Raw genomic sequence first — 22,738 nt, forward strand, 5'->3', positions numbered from 1 at the left:
AGACCCAATAGCCCATGAAACACAATAACATTCAAAGGAACACCATAAATCATGTCCAAGAGTGAGAGAAAAAGAGTCTCACTCTTGGCAGGAGAAAAAAACAAACTCCAGAAATCCAGCAAAGCTGCTGGAGGACTCACTAGGTTAGGAAATTCTGCCTAAACAGAGAATTCTCCCTAACAGCAGGCTTCCAATCTGGGGCTTGCACGTCATCATGAGGAGGTTGTGTGTCTCGTCAACTGGCTAGCACATTTCCTGGTCTCGAATTGGGTGCATGGGCTGGCCACTTCTGCGACCCCCCCCTCCTCCTCCTCATCTTCATCTTCATCTTCTCTGTGCCAGTCATCCTCCCTGCCGCCTTCCGCCCCAGATGTCACCAGGGCCCCTGTGTAACTGTCCCACCCCAGCGGCCATGATGTGATCTCCAGGGATGTGGAGATCACATCCCTGCCAGAGTCGAGAGTCGAAGTTGGATCAGCAGAGGTGGTCACCTTGCCGATCCAGCCAGCGACGGGAGCTGTGGCAATGGAGGAAGAGCAGGCACCAAGGAGCAGGGCACGTGCATGACAGCCCCGGGGGGTTGTCTTCATCCTGGAGGCTGTCCTAGAGGCGCAGACACCGGGCTATTTGGCAGCAGCAGGCTTGGAGTAGGAGGCTACAAAACTCTGGGCATACAATCGCAGGGAGGCAGGTATCAGCCATCAGGTAGGAGGCAAACTTAGACCTTACCCAAAGGATGTCTTCCGTGTTGGAGCGTTTGGGCCAGCAGATCGTGGCAGAGCGGCAGCGGGCACGGGAGGCAAGACTCACCATGGCCAGGGTGGAGATTTCACTGCGTCGGGCAGAGGCGCGGGATTGAGGTCCTCTAGGAGACTTTCAGGGAGTTTGAGAGGAGCATATTGGAGTCCCTCTAAACCCTCGAGGGGGAAGCGGAGGCCCTCCTAGGAGAAGTGGACACAGTGTTCGATGATGCCCTGGCCAAGACTATGAGGGAGCATGGTGAGGAGAAGGACTAGCCTGCTGCCATTGTAAATAGTTATTTAGGTGTAAGTTTCATTTATTTTTCCTTTTTTTTGAGTTTTTGGACTGTGCTCCACTTTTTGTGTACAGTAGTTTTTGTGATGACATTTTGTGGAGTGTTTTAAAAATTGTTTTGTTATGCATTTGAGACAATGGACCTATACTACTTGTACATAGTTGGATTTTTTTTTGGTTTTGGTTCCGTTTGTGTTACCCCTGATGTAATGGATTTCTTTTTATTTGTGATTTTCATTTGGATATTCATGTAGGACATGGACCTCATTTTGGATTTTGACCTTTTTTTGGGCGACACTAGTTTTTTCATTTGGAGAAGATTACTTTTTATTTATTTTCGTGCACAATTTATTTATTTCATGGAGATGAGTATGATTTCAATACTGGTTTTTAATATATTTTCAGAACTTTTATCCAAGTGGTGTTTGATTGCCCATTTTTGAAAACGTTTGACGCTTCATTACTCTGTTCTGTGTCCATTATGATGACCTATGTTCATGTGTGTGCACACATGCTGGCATGTGTCATGTTTGACATTCATTTGCATGGAGCATGGTCTGGTATGCATGAGCAATGTATGGGCGTTTGGGTGTAGTTTGAGTGTGCACCGTGTGTTGGCATTTGATTTCACATGTGCAGCATGAATGTGTGTTGGGCCTCTGTGTGTTTGTGATGATGGTGGGTTGTGTGAGTGATGTGAGTGTGATATGTTTACTATTTTGACACCGAATTCGGTTGATGCAGTGCTTTGAGCTTCACCAGCATATGTTTGTGCTAATTTCATTGTGTTTCAGGTAGTTGGTCATCCAGCTTTGCAAATCACTTGTGTGTTTAGGGGGTTATTGGTTAAGGTGATCTGTGCTCATTGATGTTCATGCCATGACACGCCATTGCAATGTCTGTTTCTGTGACACATATCTAGGGTGCTTTGCGTTCTGTCACAGTGTGAGTATTTGTACACGTGGATTCTTGACATTACTTTGTCGCATAGCATGCTGGGCCTCACTTTGACATACACTTTTGTGATGTGAATGTTGGGATATAGTTGTAGTATGCAATTGTGTGTGATCAGCTGGGACACAGAAGCTTGTGGGCCATGTGTGTATTTTTTGGGGCGTTTACTGTATATTTGCTGAGGAAGAGCTTAAGTTGGGGTCACTACACAGCAAGCAAGTTCATGAACACACCATCATTGTAGTGAACCTGTGTCACTATGTCAGCATCAATCATGCGGGTCGTGTCCAGTATGGGGGGGCCTGCCTGCGGGTTGCCGTGACGGGTGATGGGGTGGGGGTCTCACATGACACAGAGCCTGCCTGCAGGGTGTGGTCACGGGTGATGGGGTTTGGGGGGGGTCCCATGTGGTGTGGGCTGCCTGCAGGGTGTGGTCACGGGTGATGGGCGGGGGGGTCCCATGTAGTGTGGGCTGCCTACGGGGTGTGGTCACGGGTGATGGGGTCGTCCCATGTGATGTGAGCTGCCTGCGGGGTGTGGTCACAGGTAATGGGGGGGGTCCCTTGTGGTGTGGGCTGTCTGCGTGGTGTGGTCACGGGTGATGGGGGTGTCCCTTGTGGTATGGGCTGCCTGCGGGTTGTGGTCACGGGTGATTTGGGGGTCCCATGTGGTGTGGGCTGCCTGCGGGGTGTAGTCACAGGTGATGGGGGTTGCCATGTGGTGTGGCCTGCCTGCGGGGTGTGGTCACGGGTGATGGGGGCTCAGTGGGTCCCATGTGGTGTGGGCTGCTTGCGGGATGTGGTCACGGGTGATGGGGTGCCATGTGGTGTGAGCTGCCTGCGGGGTATGGTCACGGGTGATGGGGGCTGAGGGGGTCCCATGTGGTGTGGACTGCCTGCAGGGTGTGGTCACGGGTGATGGGGGGTGTCCCTTGTGGTGTGGGCTGCTTGCAGGGTGTGGTCACGTGTGATGGGGGCTGGGGTGTGGCTGTCCCGTCAGGAGGGGTCAGCTTCCAGTGGATTTGAGCGTGTATCACGGGGTACATGTGGGTGTACCACACGATTTTGGCTGGGGTGCATCCGGGGTACGTGCTGAGTTTCACGCGATTACGCTGGGGTCCGGACAGGGTACGTGCAGGGGTTTCCATGCGATTTGGCTGGGGTGCGGACAGAGTATTCACGTGAGAAGTCAGCAAATACCCCGGACGCACCACAGCCAAATTGAATTGAAACTCAGCCCATACCCCTGACACAAACCAGCCAAATCGTGTGGAAACTCTGCGCGTACCCCGGACGCTCCCCAGCCAAATCACGTGGAAACTCCACGCGTACCCCAGACGCACCCCAGCCAAATCACGTGGAAACTCCATGCGTACCCTGGATGCACTCCAGCCAAATCGCGTGGAAACTCAGCATGTACCCCAGCCAAATTGTGTGGGAACTTGGCGCATACCCTGTCCGCACCGAGTTTTCACGCGATTTGGCTGGGGGGGGCTGTATGCTGGGCCAGGGATGGTGTGGGGGCTTGTGCCGTGTTAGGGATTTTGCTAGCTTTTTACTGCACGTGGGGACATGTTGGGGGCGTTACTGGCGCTGCTTGATGTTCCTTGCACCACGGCCAGTGAGGACTCGGGAAATCCATGAATACGTGCGACGCGCAATTGTTCCTTTGCGCCACGGCTGGCGCACGCTCCTTCTCGGAGCGTGGCGCTTGCGCCTTTTCTGCGCTGGATTACATGAATCGGGGCACATATATTGCCATTCACAGGTACTGTACTTTCCTGCCCCTTCCTTCCAGCCTCCTTTCTGGATTAGCCTGCCCTATTATGGCACATTGCCCAGGAATACCTTGCCCCAACAGCGGGATGCTCTTCAGGGCAGTGAATGTGGGGTCATCCTCTGAGCTCGGCTCCTTACTCACTAGGCCAGTACATGGATGATCTTTCGTGGCATGTTCAACCTGGAAGAGATTGTGCCTTAAAGAACGGATATGAATGCAGTGCACTGCAAATGGCAGGTAGATTTCTGTTATTGGGCCATGACAACTGATGGCACAAAGGGAGTGAAGAAGACAAGCGATCTCTGGAGGTGGGGGGTCTTTGTCTGAGACAAACGGAAAGAAAACAAGGACAGCATCTGTTGGTTACTGGTGAATTCCTAAAGCAGCATAGTAATTGTGTCCCTGGTTTGGCATGGGCAAATGTAGTGAAGCCACCCTCTACTCTGCCTGGTTTACAATGGTGGGATGGGTGCTTAGCGTTCGCCCTTAAGACTTTTATTTTAAATGGGCAAAAACGAATGCTGGCCCCACTGACAACCAGTGATTGGCAGGGATAAATTAGTACGAAGGATATTTTATCCCATTATGTTGTGGTGTGGCTGCAGTTCAGTGCAGCAGGGTTAACGACCCATGCACAGCACAGTGCAAGGTTTTGAAGAGCTGATGGATGCTGATTTTGCAAAGGATCTACATATTTATTAATTATTGCAAATTTAAAACAACCCAGCATCTCAATCTGCATTACAGTGCGAGTGTCAAAAACACAATCAAAATCACACAGAGCTACAACTTGAGTTACAATCTGTCCAAGGAGAATCTCTCATTTATATTAGTTGGGCTGGATACCTTGCACCACTCTGCACTGGCCACCATAAGAGAGTCGCAAAATGAATTTTGAGAGGAGCTGCTGACTAGTGGTTGATGTTCATTACTATAATAGAATGTATCGAAATGAGCAATATATAAAAACTCATAATAATTCATAATAACATAGAATAACATATAATAATATCTCCTCTCCATTAGACACTGCTTCATGTCTGTGCCTTCTTCTTGCAGCCTTAAGGAAAGTTTTAATTCATTAATAATGAGCATTGTTTTTCTCCTCACAGGTTACCTCAACTGATTGAAACTGTTGGCAGAATCAACGTTGCTTCAACTGCCTGTGTACATGAATTTTCCAGGTTTTTCTGGCGGCTGTGCAGAACGTTTGGAAAAATATTTACCAACACTAAGGTGAAAGCAACTTCTGTAATTACTTAAATGCTTTTCTAAAAGGATTACGTTGTACAGTAGAATGTTACTCTTTGTTTGTCAAAGCATTTCTCTTGTCCGAATTCCTTTACTGTGTTCTGCAAGCTAATTTCAAGATCACTGTAGTTAAGTTTTATTCTATAGTATGAGAAGTGAAAGAGAAAAGGAACTGTTATGTATTCAGCCTACACAATCTAATATCATTTCATTGATTTGATTTAGAAAAAAGAGAAAACTGGAACAAATACCTCCTATAGAAAAAAAAATCTAAAACCTCTCCCCGCAAGCCTTTATATTTTGAGGATTTCACTGGGATGTCTGGTGTGGTTCTTAAAAGATGTTTCCTCGAATTTCATAATTGGCTGGTGGTGAGACACATTGATAATTGAATTTGGCCCATTTGGGCTGCTACATTTGCTTGGAGACTTTCATGTTACAGTTGGACGTTGAACCAGCAAAGGTCATTAGTTCTTAAATAGGTTGTCCTTTCTTTTTCCCTTCCGCCGCCTTAAGTTCTGTTACTATATATTTGTTTTCTGAATAGCATCGAAGGACTGCACGTTTTTGGAATGTGCTTTGAGGTCAAATATCAGGACTGGCCAAGAAATGGGAACTGGAAATGATATCCAGATTGCTATCGCCTTGAGAAATGTCTTTCATGTGCTCGGTCTTCCTTCCGTCTGATTACTCTGGCATTTGTGAAGCAGAACAAGCTCAATGCCTGCATACTTCCCACAGATGTGACAACGCTCCCTGCTTGACCTTGTCAGAGGATGGTATGGTCACCAGACGAGCCAGAGCCAGCGTGAAAGATCTTCTGGCTACCCCCACCATATCAAGTGCACGGGGCAGGGGCCTGTTGCATTGTGTGGTATTGTGTTAAAAGGCAATTCACAGCCCACTTCAGAAGCCCTGTTTTTCAGCATGCTTAAACCATAGCAAATCATAGACCGCAGAGAAAAACACAGAAAACTGGCAGCATTCCGCTATTTATCCTTTGGGACCTGCCGATGTACACATAGGAATGCAGCAGGACTTGTTCTGGGATGCAATGCGTATCTCAGTGCCTCACGATGAGTTTTGGCGTGGTGTGGCCTAAGAGCTTGCTACAACCATGGATGAAGCCAGAGTTTTCACTTGGCACTCGCTTTGTGATTCTGTAGGAAATGGGGCTGCACCCAAGGATTTCTGCAGTTGAATCCACAAAGCAAATAAAGTGGAAAATATGGAAAATAAAGTTGGTTTAAAAAACTCACCCTCAAGCCAGGTTATCACCGGCAGCATTGATCTAAAGATGCTAAACAGTTCTTATGAAGGCGTAGTCCGGGTCCCAAGCCTAAATAGCCACCGGATGGCCTCACTATGGTGTAACCAACCACAGGTCTCCATCACTCACACCACACATTTGCTGAACCTCACAGGGACCCCTGCCGTATAGAAATCCAAGGGCCCTGTCAGTTGAGTTGAATTGGGTGTTTGGTGAGATTAAGAGGGTATTTGGAGGAAGGATGTCAGAATTTGGAGAAGCTGAAGCGAGTGGTTTAAAAGGAGAAAAGCGATTGAAGGCAAGAAAGAGGTATTGGGAGACGAGAGTGGGAGAAGCAGATGGATGTGAAAAAAGATTGGTGACGGTGAGGAGAAGATAAATGATGGGATGGAGGAAGTTGGTGGAGAAGAATATCAGGATGTTGGTAGAAGAAATATCAGGAGGTTGGTGGAGAAGACTCGTGGCAGGTTGGTGGAGAAGACTCGTGGCAGGTTGGTGGAGAAGACTCCTGGCAGGTTGGTGGAGAAGACTCCTGGCAGGTTAGTGAAGAAATACTCCTGGCAAGTTGGCAGAGCAGCATATCAGCAGATCGGACAACAGTCTTGGTAGGTTGGCGGAGCAACATTTCGGCAGGTTGGCAGAAAATGTGCAGAGATGTGCATGAGCGAGTCAGGAGGTGTGCAGTGTGTTTGTGTGGGGGATCAGGAGGAAAGGTGTTTGAAGGTTGGAAGATGTCAGGAGGCAGTGGGAGAATGGTAGGACGTTGAAGGATACCATTAGGTGATGGAGACATTTTCATTGTTTGGGAAAGATGTTTGAGGAGAAGACTGTTGACAAGAGAGGAAAAGGGAGGAAGTTGAAAAAGATCTGGAGGAGACAAAATACCCACAGTAGATGGAGAAAGTAAGGAGGAGAGTACAGCCACAATTGCTGTTGGAAAAAAGTTTTGCGTCTTGTGCAGGGAGAGGGGTCTGGACCCAATTGATTGCTTATGCTTTGATCCTCCATTTTTTGCTGTCTCTTTTCTGGAAGTGGATTGCAGATTGTCACACTGAAGGAATACCTGGCTGTTTTCAAAAAGACGCCTGAGCAGCGCTCCTATCTTCTTTCTATAAAAGCCATCTCCTCCATCTTAGCAGTCGTCCACATACTAGATGTTTCAAAGACTTATGTTTTGTCGAGACAGAATGATGGGCATAAGAAAAAATAACTATTTGACAAATGGGAACTGTTGTCACATGCACTGAGTAATTGTTAATGAGTAGAATGTCTATTATATTGACAAGACAGTTGACTTTGAGCAGCCTATATTTATACTTATAGCCGACACGTTTTCACTGTCCTGTGTCATTTTCAAGGCAATTTCATTTGCAGAGTGTATTACTCGATGAAAAAAGTTGCAGGAGGCAATATTTGACAAAGGTGGGAGAGTCTCTCAAGAATTTGTTGTAGCCGGTAGGTTAGGTGTGGTGAGGTACTTCAGTGTGGACAGTATGGCCCCGTAAATAACGAGTCATGAGTGATCTGGAGCCTAGCAAGGCCTGGTTCGGCTCCTCTCCTGTTACCTAGCAGCTTGAACTGTCATTACACCATACCTACACCTACCGGCTAGAACAAAAAATTCTTGAGAGAGTCTCCCACTTTCATCAAATATTCCCTCCTGCAACTTCCTTCATCGAGAAAAGGGCTTGTGGTTTACTTTTGAACCGACGTTTGGGAATTTGCTTTTCTATTTTATTCATATGTTTATGATTAATAATGAAGCTACTATGAAGGAGAAGGAAATGTTACTTGTATTCCTTGTTCTGTATCATTGGTTTCTTCATTACAATTATAAAAATCCCACCTCCGTTTCATGGCAAACTTTGAGAGTTACTAGTTTGTAAAGGTATCCTCCTCTTTCACTGCAAATGAGGGCTGAACCTGCGTTTCGGTATAAGGCCTTTATGATTTTTATTGTTCTAGAAAACGTGATCTCAACTTGCAAACAACTTACTTGTTGATTTACACTTGAATTTGCAAGAGCTCCCTTTTTATGTATCCTTTTCATGTGTGGAGATCTGTATGAAGAGGCTGCACCAGGGTATTGTGTAAATCCTTTATTTAGATTTCCAAGGAAATAAAAGGTGACGCAGAATCCACTGACAGCCACTGATTCCACTGCACAACAGTAATGTCTCCCCTAAGAACCCTGTGATACCTCCTATTCTCCAGCATGGGGTCTGGCATGGATTCAGATGCTCATGAATATTCCCCGTCGTCAGGCTAGGAATCCTCGGTAAAGAAAAAATCAGTATCAGTTTTGTTTCTGATCTGTCTTTCTTAGTAGTAGCCAATCACTGGTCTCTGGGCCATTCTGCCCCCAGCCAATGACTGACCTCTCCCTAAGCCCCTCCCCCGCAGCCATCCTCAGATGTTTACCGCACATTCAAGTTTTGGGAGTCCTCCTGCTATAGCTTTCGAGCTTTTACTGCGTTTTCACACTTTTTTCAAAGAGATTTTCTCATTTTTCGGTTAAATCGAGCCTCAAGCTCCACTGTTCTACTTCCGATCAACGTGGACGCGTTTCGGAATTTTCTACGCCCATCAAGGGTGAAGTTTTCATCGAGTTACGCTTCTTGGAGGATTCCAGAAGATCTGAGGCCTACCATGGACATAGCCCAGGACAAGGGAAGCTCGACGCCCGGATCCAAGCTGTTCAGGAACTGCCCTGGATGCGGGTTACAGAATGTTTTTAAGGAGGACGAGCATTCGAGATGTCTCTACTGCCTTCATGAGGACAAGACGCACGTGGAGAAGGACTGTGCGTTCTGCAAGAACCTATCGGAACGGACCATGAGGGATCGTCGTTCCCGCCTTGCTAGCTGGCTGGAGAAGGGCCCAGCAGGTGTGAAGAAGAAAAGGTCTGAGCGGTCTTCTAAGTCCTGTGAGGGCGCCCCGGCAACGGGGGCCCAACAGAAGGCTAAGCACCGCGAGCACCGGGAGCGCCGAACGGTTGGGCTCTTCGGCTGCCAGGCAGGGCACGCCTTCCCCAGCACCATCGACCACGAGCCAACGCTCTGGTTCGGGGAAGAGGAAATCCGAGAACCCGGGTAAGCTTCTGGAGAAGCCCCGGTCGATCTCGAAGGATTTGGCCGAGGGGGAGCGAGGCGGTGACCCTCCCCCCCAAAGTGAAGGCCTCAAGCGCGCCAAAGGTGGCGAAGACCTTGATTCACTCGGCTAGGGCCTCTATCGAGGGAGTCGCGGCGGCCCTGGCAAAGCTAAGGGAGGCTTCACCAGTGGAGGCGATCTCGGGGGCCCAGAGTTTCCCTGCCACCGCGGAGGGAATCCACTTTCCAGCCCATCGATAAGACCCCTGTGAAGCCCCCGGTGGAAAAAGAGGGGGGGGCGGTGGCCATCACGGACACGGATTCAGCCTCTGAGGAGGAGCTGGTGGAAACCGTGAAGAACCTCAACGAGAGGTTTGAGAAGGTACGATCCCATGGGAGGGACCCCGAAGAGGTGGTCGAAGAAAGCGATGGTGGCACCGACGAGGCCCCAGTATAGGAGCAGCCACCCCTCCCGTCGCGGCCATTTCCCGAGCCTCAGGACAACTCGGCGGCCATTCCGATGGTAATCCAAACCTTATGCACAGAGACAAGGACGAGATTACCACAAACCCCGGCGGACGATCCAGAACCGGGCCCAGCGGGAAGCCCTCCGAACAAGCGGAGGAGAGTTCACCCCTCCCCACCCTTCATGCCCCCACGACCCGTGGAGCCCTCATCCCCCTCACCGGACCCCAGGGATGACACAGCGATGGATACAACGACGGGGACGGATGACGACGGTGGTGACGACGGGACGGACCCTCCATCACCACTCCCTCGGGCTTCCCCGCCCGACGAAATTGGCTCCTTTCACGCCATGATCGCCAGGGCATCCGAGCTCTTTCAGCTCTGCCCCGAGGAACAGAAGGAGGGTTTCCTCTATCAACGGCGGGAGGCCAAGAGAAAGACGGTCCTCGCGGTACCGTTACTCGACGATATCTGGGACGAGGGACTTGCGATCCTGAAGAACCCGTCCACGACGCCTACCAAGAGGGACAGGTATGAGAAGAAGTACCGGGTCCCCGACGCCGCCCCGTCGTCTCAGCGGCGGCCAAGAAGAAGGCGGCGGGGGCGACAGCCTCAACCTCTACTTCCCCTCCTGACAGCGAGGGTAAGAAATTGGACGGCATGGGGCGACTGGTCATCTCGTCGGCGGCGACGACAATTAAGGCGGGCAAAGCCTTAGCGATTGTGGCCGTTACGACAGGGAGCTATGGTACAAGATAGCCCTTCTACTGGACTTCCTACCAGAGGACTAGAGGGCAGAGGCCCTGGAGATCCTGCAGGAAGGTGAGGTGGCGTCGGACCACGCCATAATGGTGGCAACGGACATTGCCGACACCGGGTTTCTCCAGTTAGGCAACAGTGTTTGCCTTCGACGACGAGGCTGGCTCAAGGCGACAGACTTCCGTCAGGACGTGCAGACCAGGGTTTTGGACATGCCGTTCGACGGCAACAACCTGTTTGGGAAAACAGTGGCTGAGTCGCTGCAGGCCATCAAGGCCGATACAGAGACGGCCCGAGCCCTGGGAGTCCTTCAGCAACAACGGCCCTTTCGGAGTACTGGAGGCAGACAGGGGGCCTCCAAGGGATAAGGCGGTGGCTCCTCTACGTACCGCCAGGCGGCCCGCTCCTCGTCCCAGGAGGCTTACAGAGGTCGCAGCAAGCAAGGAGGATCTCGGCGTTGTCGCCCAGGGGGCCAAGGCGGCAAGGCCGCCTCCAAGCAAGATTGAACCGGACGTAGCGTCGGGCCCCCACCGAAGCACCCCGGTGGGAGGCTGGCTGGCGAAGTTCGTCAGCGTGTGGGAGTCCATCTCCACCGACCGTTGGGTGCTGGATGCCCTGGCCCACGGGCACACTCTCGAATTCCAAAAGAAGTGTCTCCGCATTCCTCCCGTGGCCAGGAAGGAAAATCATGTCCCTCAACTGCTGTTGAAGGTAAAGGCGATGCTTAAGAAAGGTGCCATCGAGCTCGTCCCCAAGAGGCTGCGGGGCTCCGGAGTACACTCAAGATACTTCCTCGTCGGAAAGAAGACAGGCGGTTGGCGCCCCATCCTGGACCTACGTCGGTTGAACAAATACATCAAGGCACAGAAGTTCAGGATGGTCACTCTCCAGCAAGTCTGGGACAGCTGGAGGAGGGCGACTTCCTATCGTCGTTGGACTTGGAGGATGCTTACTTCCACATCCCCATCCGAAAAGGACACCGAAAGTTCCTCAGATTCGTTGTCCAAGGACGCCACTACCAATTCAGAGCTCTGCCATTCGGATTGAAGTCGGCACCCAGGGTGTTCACCAAGTGCCTAGCACCAGTGGCGGCTCGGCTGCGCCTGCAGGGGATCTACGTCTACCCCTACCTGGACGACTGGCTCATCCGTGCAAGGACAAGAGAACACGCCGTCGAGCACACGGCGAAGACTGTACGCTTACTCACAGAGCTGGGTTTCTCCATCAACTACCCGAAATCCCATTTGGTTCCGTCGCAGGTGGCACTGTTTCTGGGAGCGAAGCTCGATACAGTGGAACGATTGGCGTCTTCATCGGAGGAAAGGACGAAGGCTAACTTAGGCAAGGTGCAGCGTCTGCTAGCCACGGACATGGCCAAGGTGAAATCCATCAAGTCCCTTCTCGGAATGATGTCCTCGTGCATCTCTCTAGTGCGCCTGTGCAGGCTACGGATGCGTCCTCTACAGGAGTTCCTCGACGCCCGCTGGATGCAAGCGGCGGGCAGCTTCGAAGACAAGATCACCCTCAACAAGGTTTTCCGTCGGGCGATTCACTGGTGGGGCACCCGTGCATACCTCACGGCAGGCACGGACTTCCAGACCCCGGCACATCAGGAGACGGTGACGACGGACGCCTCCCTGGAGGGATGGGGTGCGCACACCCGAGATCTCCACGCAAGAGGCTTTGGCTCCCGGAGGAGGGTCCCTCCACATCAACATCTTGGAGCTGTGCGCCGTGTTCTGGGCGCTCAAGTCGTTCCTCCCGTCCCTCATGGGCAAGGTCATGAGGATCTTCACCGACAACACCACCACAATGTTCTACATCCGGAAGCAGGGAGGCACCAGATCTCCAGCCCTATCCAAGGAGGCCCAGGATCTGTGGCACTGGGCCATCGCCCAGGGGATGTTTCTGGTTCCCTTCCATCTGGCAGGAATAAAAAACACCATCGCCGACTCACTCAGCAGGGAGCTGCGCTCGTGCCATGAGTGGGAACTACGCCAGGATCAAGTGGTTAGGCTCTTCCAACGATGGGGCAAACCCCAGATCGACCTGTTCGCGACGGCGACGAACTCCAAGTGCCAGAGGTTCGCCAGCAGGTTTCCCCAGCCGAGGAGCATGGCCGATGCTTTCTCGTTCCCCTGGGACGGCCTGTTCCTGTATGCGTTCCCTCCGTTGCCGCTGCTGCTTCAACTCATCAGCCAGCCCAAGAGGTCCCAGTGCAGGATGATCCTCGTGCAGATCTGGTTCCTGGACCTTCTGGACCTCTCAGCGTCCCCACCAGTCAAGCTGCCGACAGACGCAGATCTTCTCTCCAGAGATGGAGGTGCCATTCTTATCACGACCGGGAGTCGCTGAACTTGCAGGCCTGGCTCCTGCAGCACTAGAGCTTGGAGGGTACGATATCCAGGCTGACTGCAGAGAGGTTCTTGCAAAGGCCAGGGCGTCCTCAACTCTCAAGTGCTACGGACATAAGTGGAAGAGGTTCTCTGTCTGGTGCCGTGCACAGAAGATCAACCCTCTACAGATTACGGCACCTCAAGTGCTACCATACCTACTGTCGCTGGCCAAAGCTGGACTAGCTCACGCTTCCATCAAGATACATCTGGCAGCGACCTCCCGATACACCAGAACTGCAGGACGGCTGTCCTTGTGGTCTCATCGACTGGTGAAGGAATTTATGAAGGGACTGTTCCGATCGTTCCTGCCGGTGAAGGCTCCAGCCCCGGCGTGGGAGCTCAACGTGGTGCTGACCAGGCTCATGGGGCCGCCATTCGAGCCTTTGCATTCGGCTCCGTTGAAGTTCCTGTTGTAAAAGACAGCGTTCCTTGTGGCCATCACCTCCGCACGACGCGTGGGAGAGATTCAGGCCCTACCCTGCAAGCCTCCATACTTGACTTTTCACGATACGAGGGTGGTGCTGAGGACGCACCCCTCTTTCATGCCCAAGGTGCCGTCGGACTTCCTTCTTAACGAGCCCTTGGTGTTGCCAGTTTTGTTTCCGTCGCCTTCGTCGCCAGCCGAGAGGACTTTGCACTGGATGTAGCTAGAGCGCTTAAGTTCTACGTGGACCACACGAAGAGTTTTTGGAAGGCATCACAGCTGTTTGTGAACTTTGGACCTGTGAACCAAGGGAAGGGCTCTCTTGAAGGCTTCCATTTCCAGATGGCTCTCCGGCTGCATCATGCACTGTCATCGGTTGGCCAACCGACCGTTGCCCGGCCGTCCGAGAGCCCATTCGACCAGAGTGATCGCTGCTACTACGGCGTTCTTGTCTGGTGTGCCCCTGCTCGACATCTGCAGGGCTGCTACGTGGAGGTCGACGCACACCTTCACGAGATTCTACTGTGTCGACTGGGATTCCAGGGAGGAGTCCAGAGTCGGCCAAGCAGTGCTGCGTAACCTGTTCGCCTGAAGGTGGGCCTGGTGAGGAGGTAAGAGTTGCTTAATGTTGAGTTTATGTAATGCTTAATGTTGAGCCTTTTGCCACCTCCCATGGTTGTGCATGTGTGTACTGCTATGTATTCTTATATTCATGAGCATGTGAATCCATGCCAGACCCCATGCTGGAGAAGGAACAAGTTACTTACCTGTAACTGTTTTTCTCCAGCATGGGTCTAGCATGGATTCACATGCAGACCCTCCCTCCTTCCCCTCTGCGGCTCTTCACTTGGTCATACTGCCACTTTACGTGCTACCAAATCTGAGGATGGCTGCCAGGGGAGGGGCTTAGGGAGAAGGCAGTCATTGGCTGGGGGCAGTATGACCCAGAGATCAATGATTGGTTACTACTAAGAAAGACAGATCAGAAACAAAACTGATACTGAATATTTTCTTTACCGAGGATTCCCAGCCTGACGAGGGGGAATATTCATGAGCATGTGAATCCATGCCAGACCCATGCTGGAGAACAACAGTTACAGGTAAGTAACTTGTTCCTTCTCGAACCCCAAACCCAACACATCATTCCCCAACCCAAACGAACATGACATGTATAAATAGAACCAACACCTACCCAAAGAAAACCTGCACCTCATGAACCCACAGGAATGGTTATAAAGTAGGAAACACAGAGAAAAATTAACATTTAAATTGACATCCTACTAGAGTTTGACTGCTGCAAGTCCTTACCTATGTACATAATCGTCCGCCACTTAGTGCACCTACAGAACCTGTCCCCCTTTCCATTGACCTCGACACTCCTTCCTTTTATCTTGCTTCTTAACCTTTTCTACCCCAACAGGAACACCACCATACTCGGCCATACCACACTTAGCCATACATCCCTTAGACAACACCTCACCTCCATCAACAATGACCACATTCTCCTTGACCACGGATTCTTTTCGGTCCCAGGTACTTGTTGCCTTGACATTATACAGTTTCTTTTTGTGTCCACGCCCATTCACCTACACTCCATAATGGCTGCTGAACTTTGTTCCTCTTCTCAAATTGCTCCTTCCGAGACCTTTGTTAATCCCATTCAAATGGGACAGAAAATTGTAAAAGGCTTGCAGCCCTTAAGGGAGGCAAATGGCGACACTTCCATCAACAAGTGTGGTGTTGTACAATACGCCCAAACAATTTGTCGAATCACTTCCTTCCATGCCAAACTTGTCTGCAAGGCCAACTGAAGTCCCCCCCTTAATGACACGACTTACCCTCTCAGCCAAATCATTGGCTCTCGGATGGTAAATCGCTGTAAGAGAATGCCTATTAGCCAACTAATCCAGGAATGTCCTCATAGCCAAATACGTAAACTGTGCCCCATTGTCTGTCACAAGCTCCTTGGGAAAGCCCTTCCCAGAAGAATGCATCTCCAGATACCTCTTCATCTCAACAGTGGAAGCATCACTCACTGCACTCCATTCCATCCACTTGCTGTGGTAGTCTACTAGAACAAACACACATTTGTCCCCCAAACCAAATCCTTGTACCGGTCCCATAAAATCTACCATCTTTTTGACCCATGGTGCCCCTGGTACTTCCACTGGGTTTAATGGCACTTCTCTGACCACCTTGGATTTATCGCTGGCTGTACACTATACACTGTTTTTTACACTACAGTCTACCATTGCATCCATGCCCGGCCACCAATAAGAATCTCTGAGCCTCCTTTTTTCGTACCATTGTAGCCCAAATGCCCTTCAGTGTCAACAAATGTTTGATCTTATTATTCCTTCTCAATTTACCCTGAATTATGCATAATTCATCTTTTACGCCTTACCACACCCCCCACCCGCCGCTCAATATGGATCCCTCCGGCCATCCAACTATCGTCCACTCTTCAATACACCCGAGTCTCATCACTCCCTTCAGCTAGGACCACCGCATTCTACGATATTGCCTACAAACCTACATCGGCCACTACAACTTCTTCATTCCCCACTTTATGCACTGATAGCACCTGGGAATCAGGTAGCCTGGGAAGACAATCAGCTGCCACGTTTTTCACACCTAGCAAATACCCTACTTCAAAAAAAAAAAGCATACCCAACTTCTTTGAAATGCGTGGGGTGGCCCTTTTCCATCCATTGCTTGAGAAAACTTGGGTAAGGATTTTGTAGTCCGACCTCACCCATTAGTAACATTTAAAATGCAATACAGCCCAGTACACAGCAGATCCTCCCTCTCAACAACTGAGTAATTGTACTCCGCTTAAAGGCCGGGATGCAACCGCTCTGATTCCCTCCTTGCTTTTGGAACATTGCGTCAAAGTTGCCCCCAGACCCGCACTGTGGGCATCCACTGTCAGTACGGTGCATTGCCGCACAACAAAACTTCTTAAAGTGGGTGTTTGGGCTATGTCCTTTTTAACTTCATGAAAGCTCTACTCACATCTTTGACACCACTCAAACTTGGCTCCATTGCTCGGCAACTCTCTGAATGGCGTGTTCTTCGTTGCAAAATCTCACACAAATGTATGGTAATACTCCATGCCTAAAAAGGATCTCAGTTGATCCTTATCCTTGGGAAAGATAATGGTCCTGATTGCCTCCACCATGTCCTCCTTAGGCCTGACTCCATTGGCTTTATGCTCCAAATCTACTTCTAGCACTCCTATTTTGCAATTGCTCCTTTGTATACCCACTCCTGCCCTTTTCAAGGTTTCCAAAACCCTTATGAATGTGCGATTATGTTCATTCACGGTTGCCCTATGAATCCTGAAATTCCATTGTGCTCAAAATACCTTCTAGTAGTTTTCACATTATTCTTTGAAATGTTGTGACCGCCGAGGTCATCCCAAAAGGCATTCAGCAGAATTTAAAAGCACTTGAAGGCATGATGAACGAGGTAAGGTGTTGACATCTCTGTCAGTTACTTGATGGTATGCAGAGGATAGATCAATAATACTGAACACCTTGGCCTTTCCTAAGGTCGTCAATGTCTCTAAAATATTTGGTAACGGGCATCTATCAACCCAGATGCTTTTATTTAGGTCCTACATAATCTGAGCTTGCCGTTGCTTTTTGTCACTAGTATTATCGGTGCCAGCGATTCCGAGGCTCTTGTTCCTCTGAAACTCCCTGTTACAACAATTTATTGGGTTCATCTCTCAATTCTTCCCTCATGCTGTGCAGTACCTGCCTTACTTTATGTACCTTTGGTGAGGCACCGCCCTTGATTTTAATATTGTGTTTAAAATCTTTCAGTTCTCCTAATTCTTCTGAAAAAAAATTAAGAAACTGCATTCAGGTGTCTGTCACCTCCGTGATCGACACTGGTTGATCTGCCCATGCTTCAATTCAAATTCTTAGGCCCATCATAACAAGGATGAGCCTTTCTTGGCCACGTAAATCGACACCAGCAGCTTCTTTCCTTCACGCTGATACTTTCCTGAAACTTCCCAATGAAGTCGATTTTTGACAACACCATACACAGATGAATTTAGGTCTGGTGTGCTTAAATCCACTAATTGGCACTGGAGTACCGTCACTTAGGTTTCTAGAGATATGATGGTTCAAGATGAACCGCTGTCCCCTTTCATGCATGTTTATCACCAATTTTGAACATTTCCACTAGGCCCTTGCATTGCTGAATGGCATGTATCTCAAACACATGGCTTCCTGTGGAGTTGATCTCCTCTTGGCTTGTATTTTCAATTAACTTTACAGTTCTGACACCTAGTGATGTGTAAGTCAAATGTTTACATTGTCTTGAGAAATGTCCCTGCACTTACATTTGAGACGTGGTGTTTTTGGCTAAGTAAAATTGACTGTTGGAGTAGTGTTTAGGGTTACCACATCTAAAACATCTGTTAGCAGTCACTGATTCCATTCCTTTGAAGCTTTACTCTCCTTGCGCCTTAACTGCGCACACTTCTATTTTCTCAACTTGTCAGACCTTGTCTCCTTCAAGTAGGTTGCTGTTTGTTCCATGCTCCTCACAATATTGTTAGACTGTTGCAATCTTGGGTCTTTCACTAGGAGTGTTTCCTATAATTTAGGGTTATTCGTGCATCTGACCAATTGGTCTCTCATTAGGGACGATGTCCGATTCCCAAATTCACAAGTGTGGCTTAGAGTTTGGTGCTGCTACATAATTTTCCACTTGTTTGTCTCTTTCTGTGTCCTTTGAAAAAATGTAGGTCTTTTACACACTGTTGGATTTGGGCCCAAAATATGATTGTAATTTCATATATGCTATGTGGAACTCATCCATGTCTCCAGCATCATCTAAATTTGGTAAGCTATCGAAAATTCTGATCCCAAATTGTGAAGTAAAATAGCTTCCTTTCTTGCAGGCGTGAATTTTTCTCCCCCAATTGCTCCAAGTTAAGTGTTAAACATTGTTAGAAATGTTTCCATATTATTGGGGAGAACCTGGTACTGTCCAGAAGGCTGGTGGAGCATTCATGCTGACTGTAGCCATGTTGCCTCCAAATTTAAGTTCAAAAGTGGATTGCTACAATATATTACTTGTTAAGTCGACTATTATTCTTGAACAGAAAGAACGTTCTAGACTTTTTTTTTCTCTACGTGATTGAACGTTCTACGTCAATATGGCCGACATAACACATCATCTGATACTTGATTTCTTCTGCATACTATGTGCAGTAACTGTCCACTCTCTTTTGTGGCTCTGGATGCCTGCCACAGCACGTTTCTCCATTGCTCGGGCTTTCCTTCATTAATCCATTGCACGGGCCGGGGCATAGGTGCTGCACCTCGCTTATCGTTTGTTTGCTGGGCTGCGAGGTGGCCCTCGTCGCCAGTTTGGAGAGGCGGCACCACGGTATTGGGTACGTACTTTATTTGCATTTGCGGGTACAAGACTGTGACGCGGCACCCACTGACAGCCGCCACTTCCAATTCCCCCACAATAACGTCTCCCCTTAGAACCCATGTGTGCCTCCATTCTGGAACTCCAAGTCCTGAACACAACAATCTTCTTGTGTACATAATTGTAATGAAGATATCCCTCATTTCAGACCTAGCGTGAAAATTAAGTAACCATTCGATATATGACAAATAGCTTGATGAACACAACAATTGACAAGAATATGGACAGTACAGATAGGGGTAAAAGAAAGAGTTTAAGACAGTGGAGAAAAAGAAGCCTGTAATCTGTCAAAGGATTATGGGGAGGTTTCCTATTGATTTGTTAATTATATTTTGAATGTAGTGTTATCACGTTATCATTGTATCATCCTCATCTGTCAATCTGTTTATTTACAGTAAAACATTACCTTTATCCCTAATTATATGTATGTTTTGTAGCTAATATTGTCATAGGCTTGCTTTTACTGAATTCACAAATATTTTCTAGGTAAAACCACAGTTCCAGGAAATATTAAGGCTCTCTGAAGAAAATGTTGGTGAGTAATCTAAAGACCATGCTTGCTTTTGAAAATCCCTGTATACTAAGATATTTGATCCACCCACCAACTAATTGTATATGGATATCAAGAATTTAGTGGATAACAAGAAATCAAACGAAAATAATAGCTGGTTGAATACATGTATAGATTTATTATGTCATTTGATTGCTTCAACGAGACTCCTTGTTTCTAATTCATTGACTGTAGACTGTAAAACAGATGCTTTGGCAAATGTATTGTTGTTTTTTTACAAGTGATCGAAATGCATATTAATTATTGAAGTATCCAAACAGAAGAGAAGAAACTTAACATAGTACTGAAATACTTAAATAAGATTTGGAGCAATCAGTTTGAGAATGCGTTTTTATTTATTGTCCACAGACGAGGTATTGGGAGCTAGATCAAAGAGGCATAGGGAGGCTTGATACTGTAGATTATGCAAATACACAAGGATGGTTGAAACCTCTATTTATTGAATGCATGAAATTATAGTTTTTAAGTTATCTGCATTTTGGTTGTTTTTTATGGGCATCCGATTTTTGGTTACGTAGCCTAAAGGGAAATCAGTTGTCTTTAACTAGTGCTGCTATCAGGTATATTTTATTGATGTGACCCAATACTGGAAGGATAGGGGTCTAATCAAATTAATGACGTTTTTATGATCATGTTTGAACATTGCGTAACTTATGTTGTTGTCTGTAGCACACTCCCAATTATTTTTTATGCATTTTTTTTAAACCTTTGTATGTGTAATATTTATTGTGAAAAAGAAACATTTTGCACAAAAGTTTTCTTTTGTAAATCGGTATTGGATTTATTTTTGCTAAAATTGCTCAATGCAACTAAAATTCCATCAGGGTAGATGGTCTAATTTATGTTCTCCAGCATGGGGTCTGGCATGGATTCACGTGCTCATGAATATTCCCCGTCGTCAGGCTGGGGATCCTCTGCAAAAGAAAAAACAGTTTCACTTTCACTTAAAAAAAGTATTTCTCCTCTAAACCAATCATACTGCCCCCATCCAGTGACAGTCCTCTCCCTAAGCCCCTCCTCTTTCAGCCATCTTCATATTTTTACTGCATGCCTCATTGTTGGGAGTCCTCAAGTTTGCTTGCTGAGCTATTTGTATGTGTTTTTGACAGAAAAAAGTCTATTTTTGTTTAAAAGAAGCCAGTGTACTATTTTCTTCATTTGCCAACCGCAGGGACTCGTTGTCAGTGAAGTTCTGCACCCCTCGAGGGCAAAAATCCATTGAAGATTCTACAAGGCCTCTTGGGCCTACTTCGCGCCCTCAGACCATGACGGAGAAGGAGGGAAGGTCCCTCTTCAGGCTCTGCACCAAATGCGGGCTACGGAATGTGTTTGTGGAGGACAAGCACCTGCAATGCCTCTACTGCCTGCACTCGGACCACAAGAAAGTAGAGTGCGAGATATGCCTTGGTTTCTACAAGAAAACAATGAAGGACAGGCATAGTAGGCTGGCAGCATGGCTTAAAGCCAAGGCCTCTGACCCGTGCTCCGGGCAGGGTCATGCCTCACCCAAGTCCGCCGGTCCGAGGAGCGGTCTTCTAAGTCTTTTGAGCGTGCCTCATCCATGAGGGCCCAATATATACGGCCAAGAGTGGCAAATCTGAGTCAACCGGGTTCGCTGCGGAAGCGGGTCCCAAGTGGATAGGGCGTGATCGACATCACCTTCTGCCTCCATTGCCAGCCTATCATCAATCTCCTCTTCAAAGAGGAAGTCAACTACCCCGGCTAAACTTGGTGAGAAGTCTGAGAAGCCGTGGACGAAGGAGGGAAAAGCCACTCTGCTCTCCTGCTAAGAGTCATCAACACACTAAGACAGTGCCAATGCAAGATGATACTCTTCGCACCAGCGTGGACGAGGCAGATTTGGTGTCCGGACCTTCTCAGCCTGTCGGCATTGCTTCCCGTCAAGCTGCCAGTGGTTCCGGATCTTCTCACCAGAGAAGGAAGTGCAATCCTTCATCACAACACAGGATCACTGAACCTGAGGGCTTGGCTCCTGCAGCCTTAGAGTTGCCAGCAGACTGGACGGAAGTCCTCGCCAAGGCCAGGGCGTTATCGACCTTGAAGTGCTAAGTGGTGCTGGTGACAGAAGATTACCCCTCTAAGGGTCACAGCCCAACAGATCCTTCGGTACTTGCTATCCTTGGCCAGTTCCGGACTGGCCCACACCTCCATCAAGGTGCATCTGGTGGCTATCTCCTGCTACACCAGGTCACCAGGAAGATCTTCACTTTGGTCCCACCGACTCGTCAAGGAGTTCCTCAAAGGACTTTTCAGATCTTTCCCGCTGGCGAAGACTCCGGCCCTGGCGTGGAAACTCAACGTGGTTCTAACAAGGCTCATGGGGGGCCTCCTTCGAGGCACTGCATCAGGCCCCACTCAAGTTTCTCTCGTAAAAAAATGGCTTTCCTTGTGGCCATCACCTTTGTCAGAAGGGTAGGTGTGAGATCCAGGCCCTATCCTGCAAGCAACCTTAACAGACTTTCCACGAATCCAGGGGGTTTGCTGTGTACGCTCCCTTCTTTCATGCCGAAGCTTCCTCAACAAGCCCGTGGTGTTACCTGTTTTTTTCCCGAAACATTTGTCGCCGACGGAAAGAGCCTTGCAGTCGCTGGATGTTGCTTGTGCCCTGAAGTTCTACGTGACACGCATGAAGAGTTTTCAGAAGACTTCTCAACTGTTCGTATAAGGCTTCCATTTTAAGGTAGCTCTCCGGCTGCATCATGCACTGTCATCTGTTGGTGAACCGACCGCTGCTTGGCCGTCTGAGAGCCCACTCCACCAGAGCGATTGCTGCGATAACGGCGTTCCTGTCTGGTGTGCCTCTGCTGGACATCTGCAGGGCTGCTATCAGGAGGACCGCACGCACCTTCACAAAGTTCTAATGCGTTGACAGGGATTCTAGGGAGGAGTCCAGAGTCAGCCAAGCAGTGCTACGCAACCTGTTTGCTTGAGGTGAGCCTATTCCAGAGGTAACAGTTAATTGCTTCTGTTGAGCTTTGCCATCTCCCTTGGTTGGGTAATGTTGTACTGCTATATATTCCTTATTCATGAGCATGCAAATCCATTCCAGACCCCATGCAGGAGAAGGTTTAAGTTACCTACCTGTAACTATAGTTCTCCAGCATGGGTCTGGCATGGATTCACATGCGAATCCTCCCTCCAACCCCTCTTCGGCTCTTCTTAGTCATACTGCCACCATGTGCTTACCAAATTTGAAGATGGCTGCCAGGGGAAGGGCTTAAAGAAAGGACTGTCATTGGATGGGGCAGTATGACCCAGAGG

The 22,738-nt window shown here is 48.7% G+C and overlaps 1 protein-coding gene across 8 annotated transcripts in view; it reads left to right on the forward strand.

The window, feature by feature from the left end:
• The window catches only part of RELCH (RAB11 binding and LisH domain, coiled-coil and HEAT repeat containing), a 1,825,259-nt gene that overhangs the window by 1,256,082 nt on the left and 546,439 nt on the right, over positions 1 to 22,738 (forward strand). For all 8 annotated transcript variants that reach the window (XM_069613666.1, XM_069613665.1, XM_069613669.1 and 5 more), the window contains 2 exons: positions 4,881 to 5,004; positions 19,372 to 19,420. In XM_069613666.1, coding sequence (XP_069469767.1) covers positions 4,881 to 5,004; positions 19,372 to 19,420 — 173 coding nt within the window. The remainder of the gene's footprint in view (positions 1 to 4,880; positions 5,005 to 19,371; positions 19,421 to 22,738) is intronic.

This window comes from Ambystoma mexicanum, chromosome 5p, assembly GCF_040938575.1.
Source record: "Ambystoma mexicanum isolate Mex_15411 chromosome 5p, UKY_AmexF1_1, whole genome shotgun sequence".
NCBI classification, from domain to species: Eukaryota; Metazoa; Chordata; class Amphibia; order Caudata; family Ambystomatidae; genus Ambystoma; species Ambystoma mexicanum.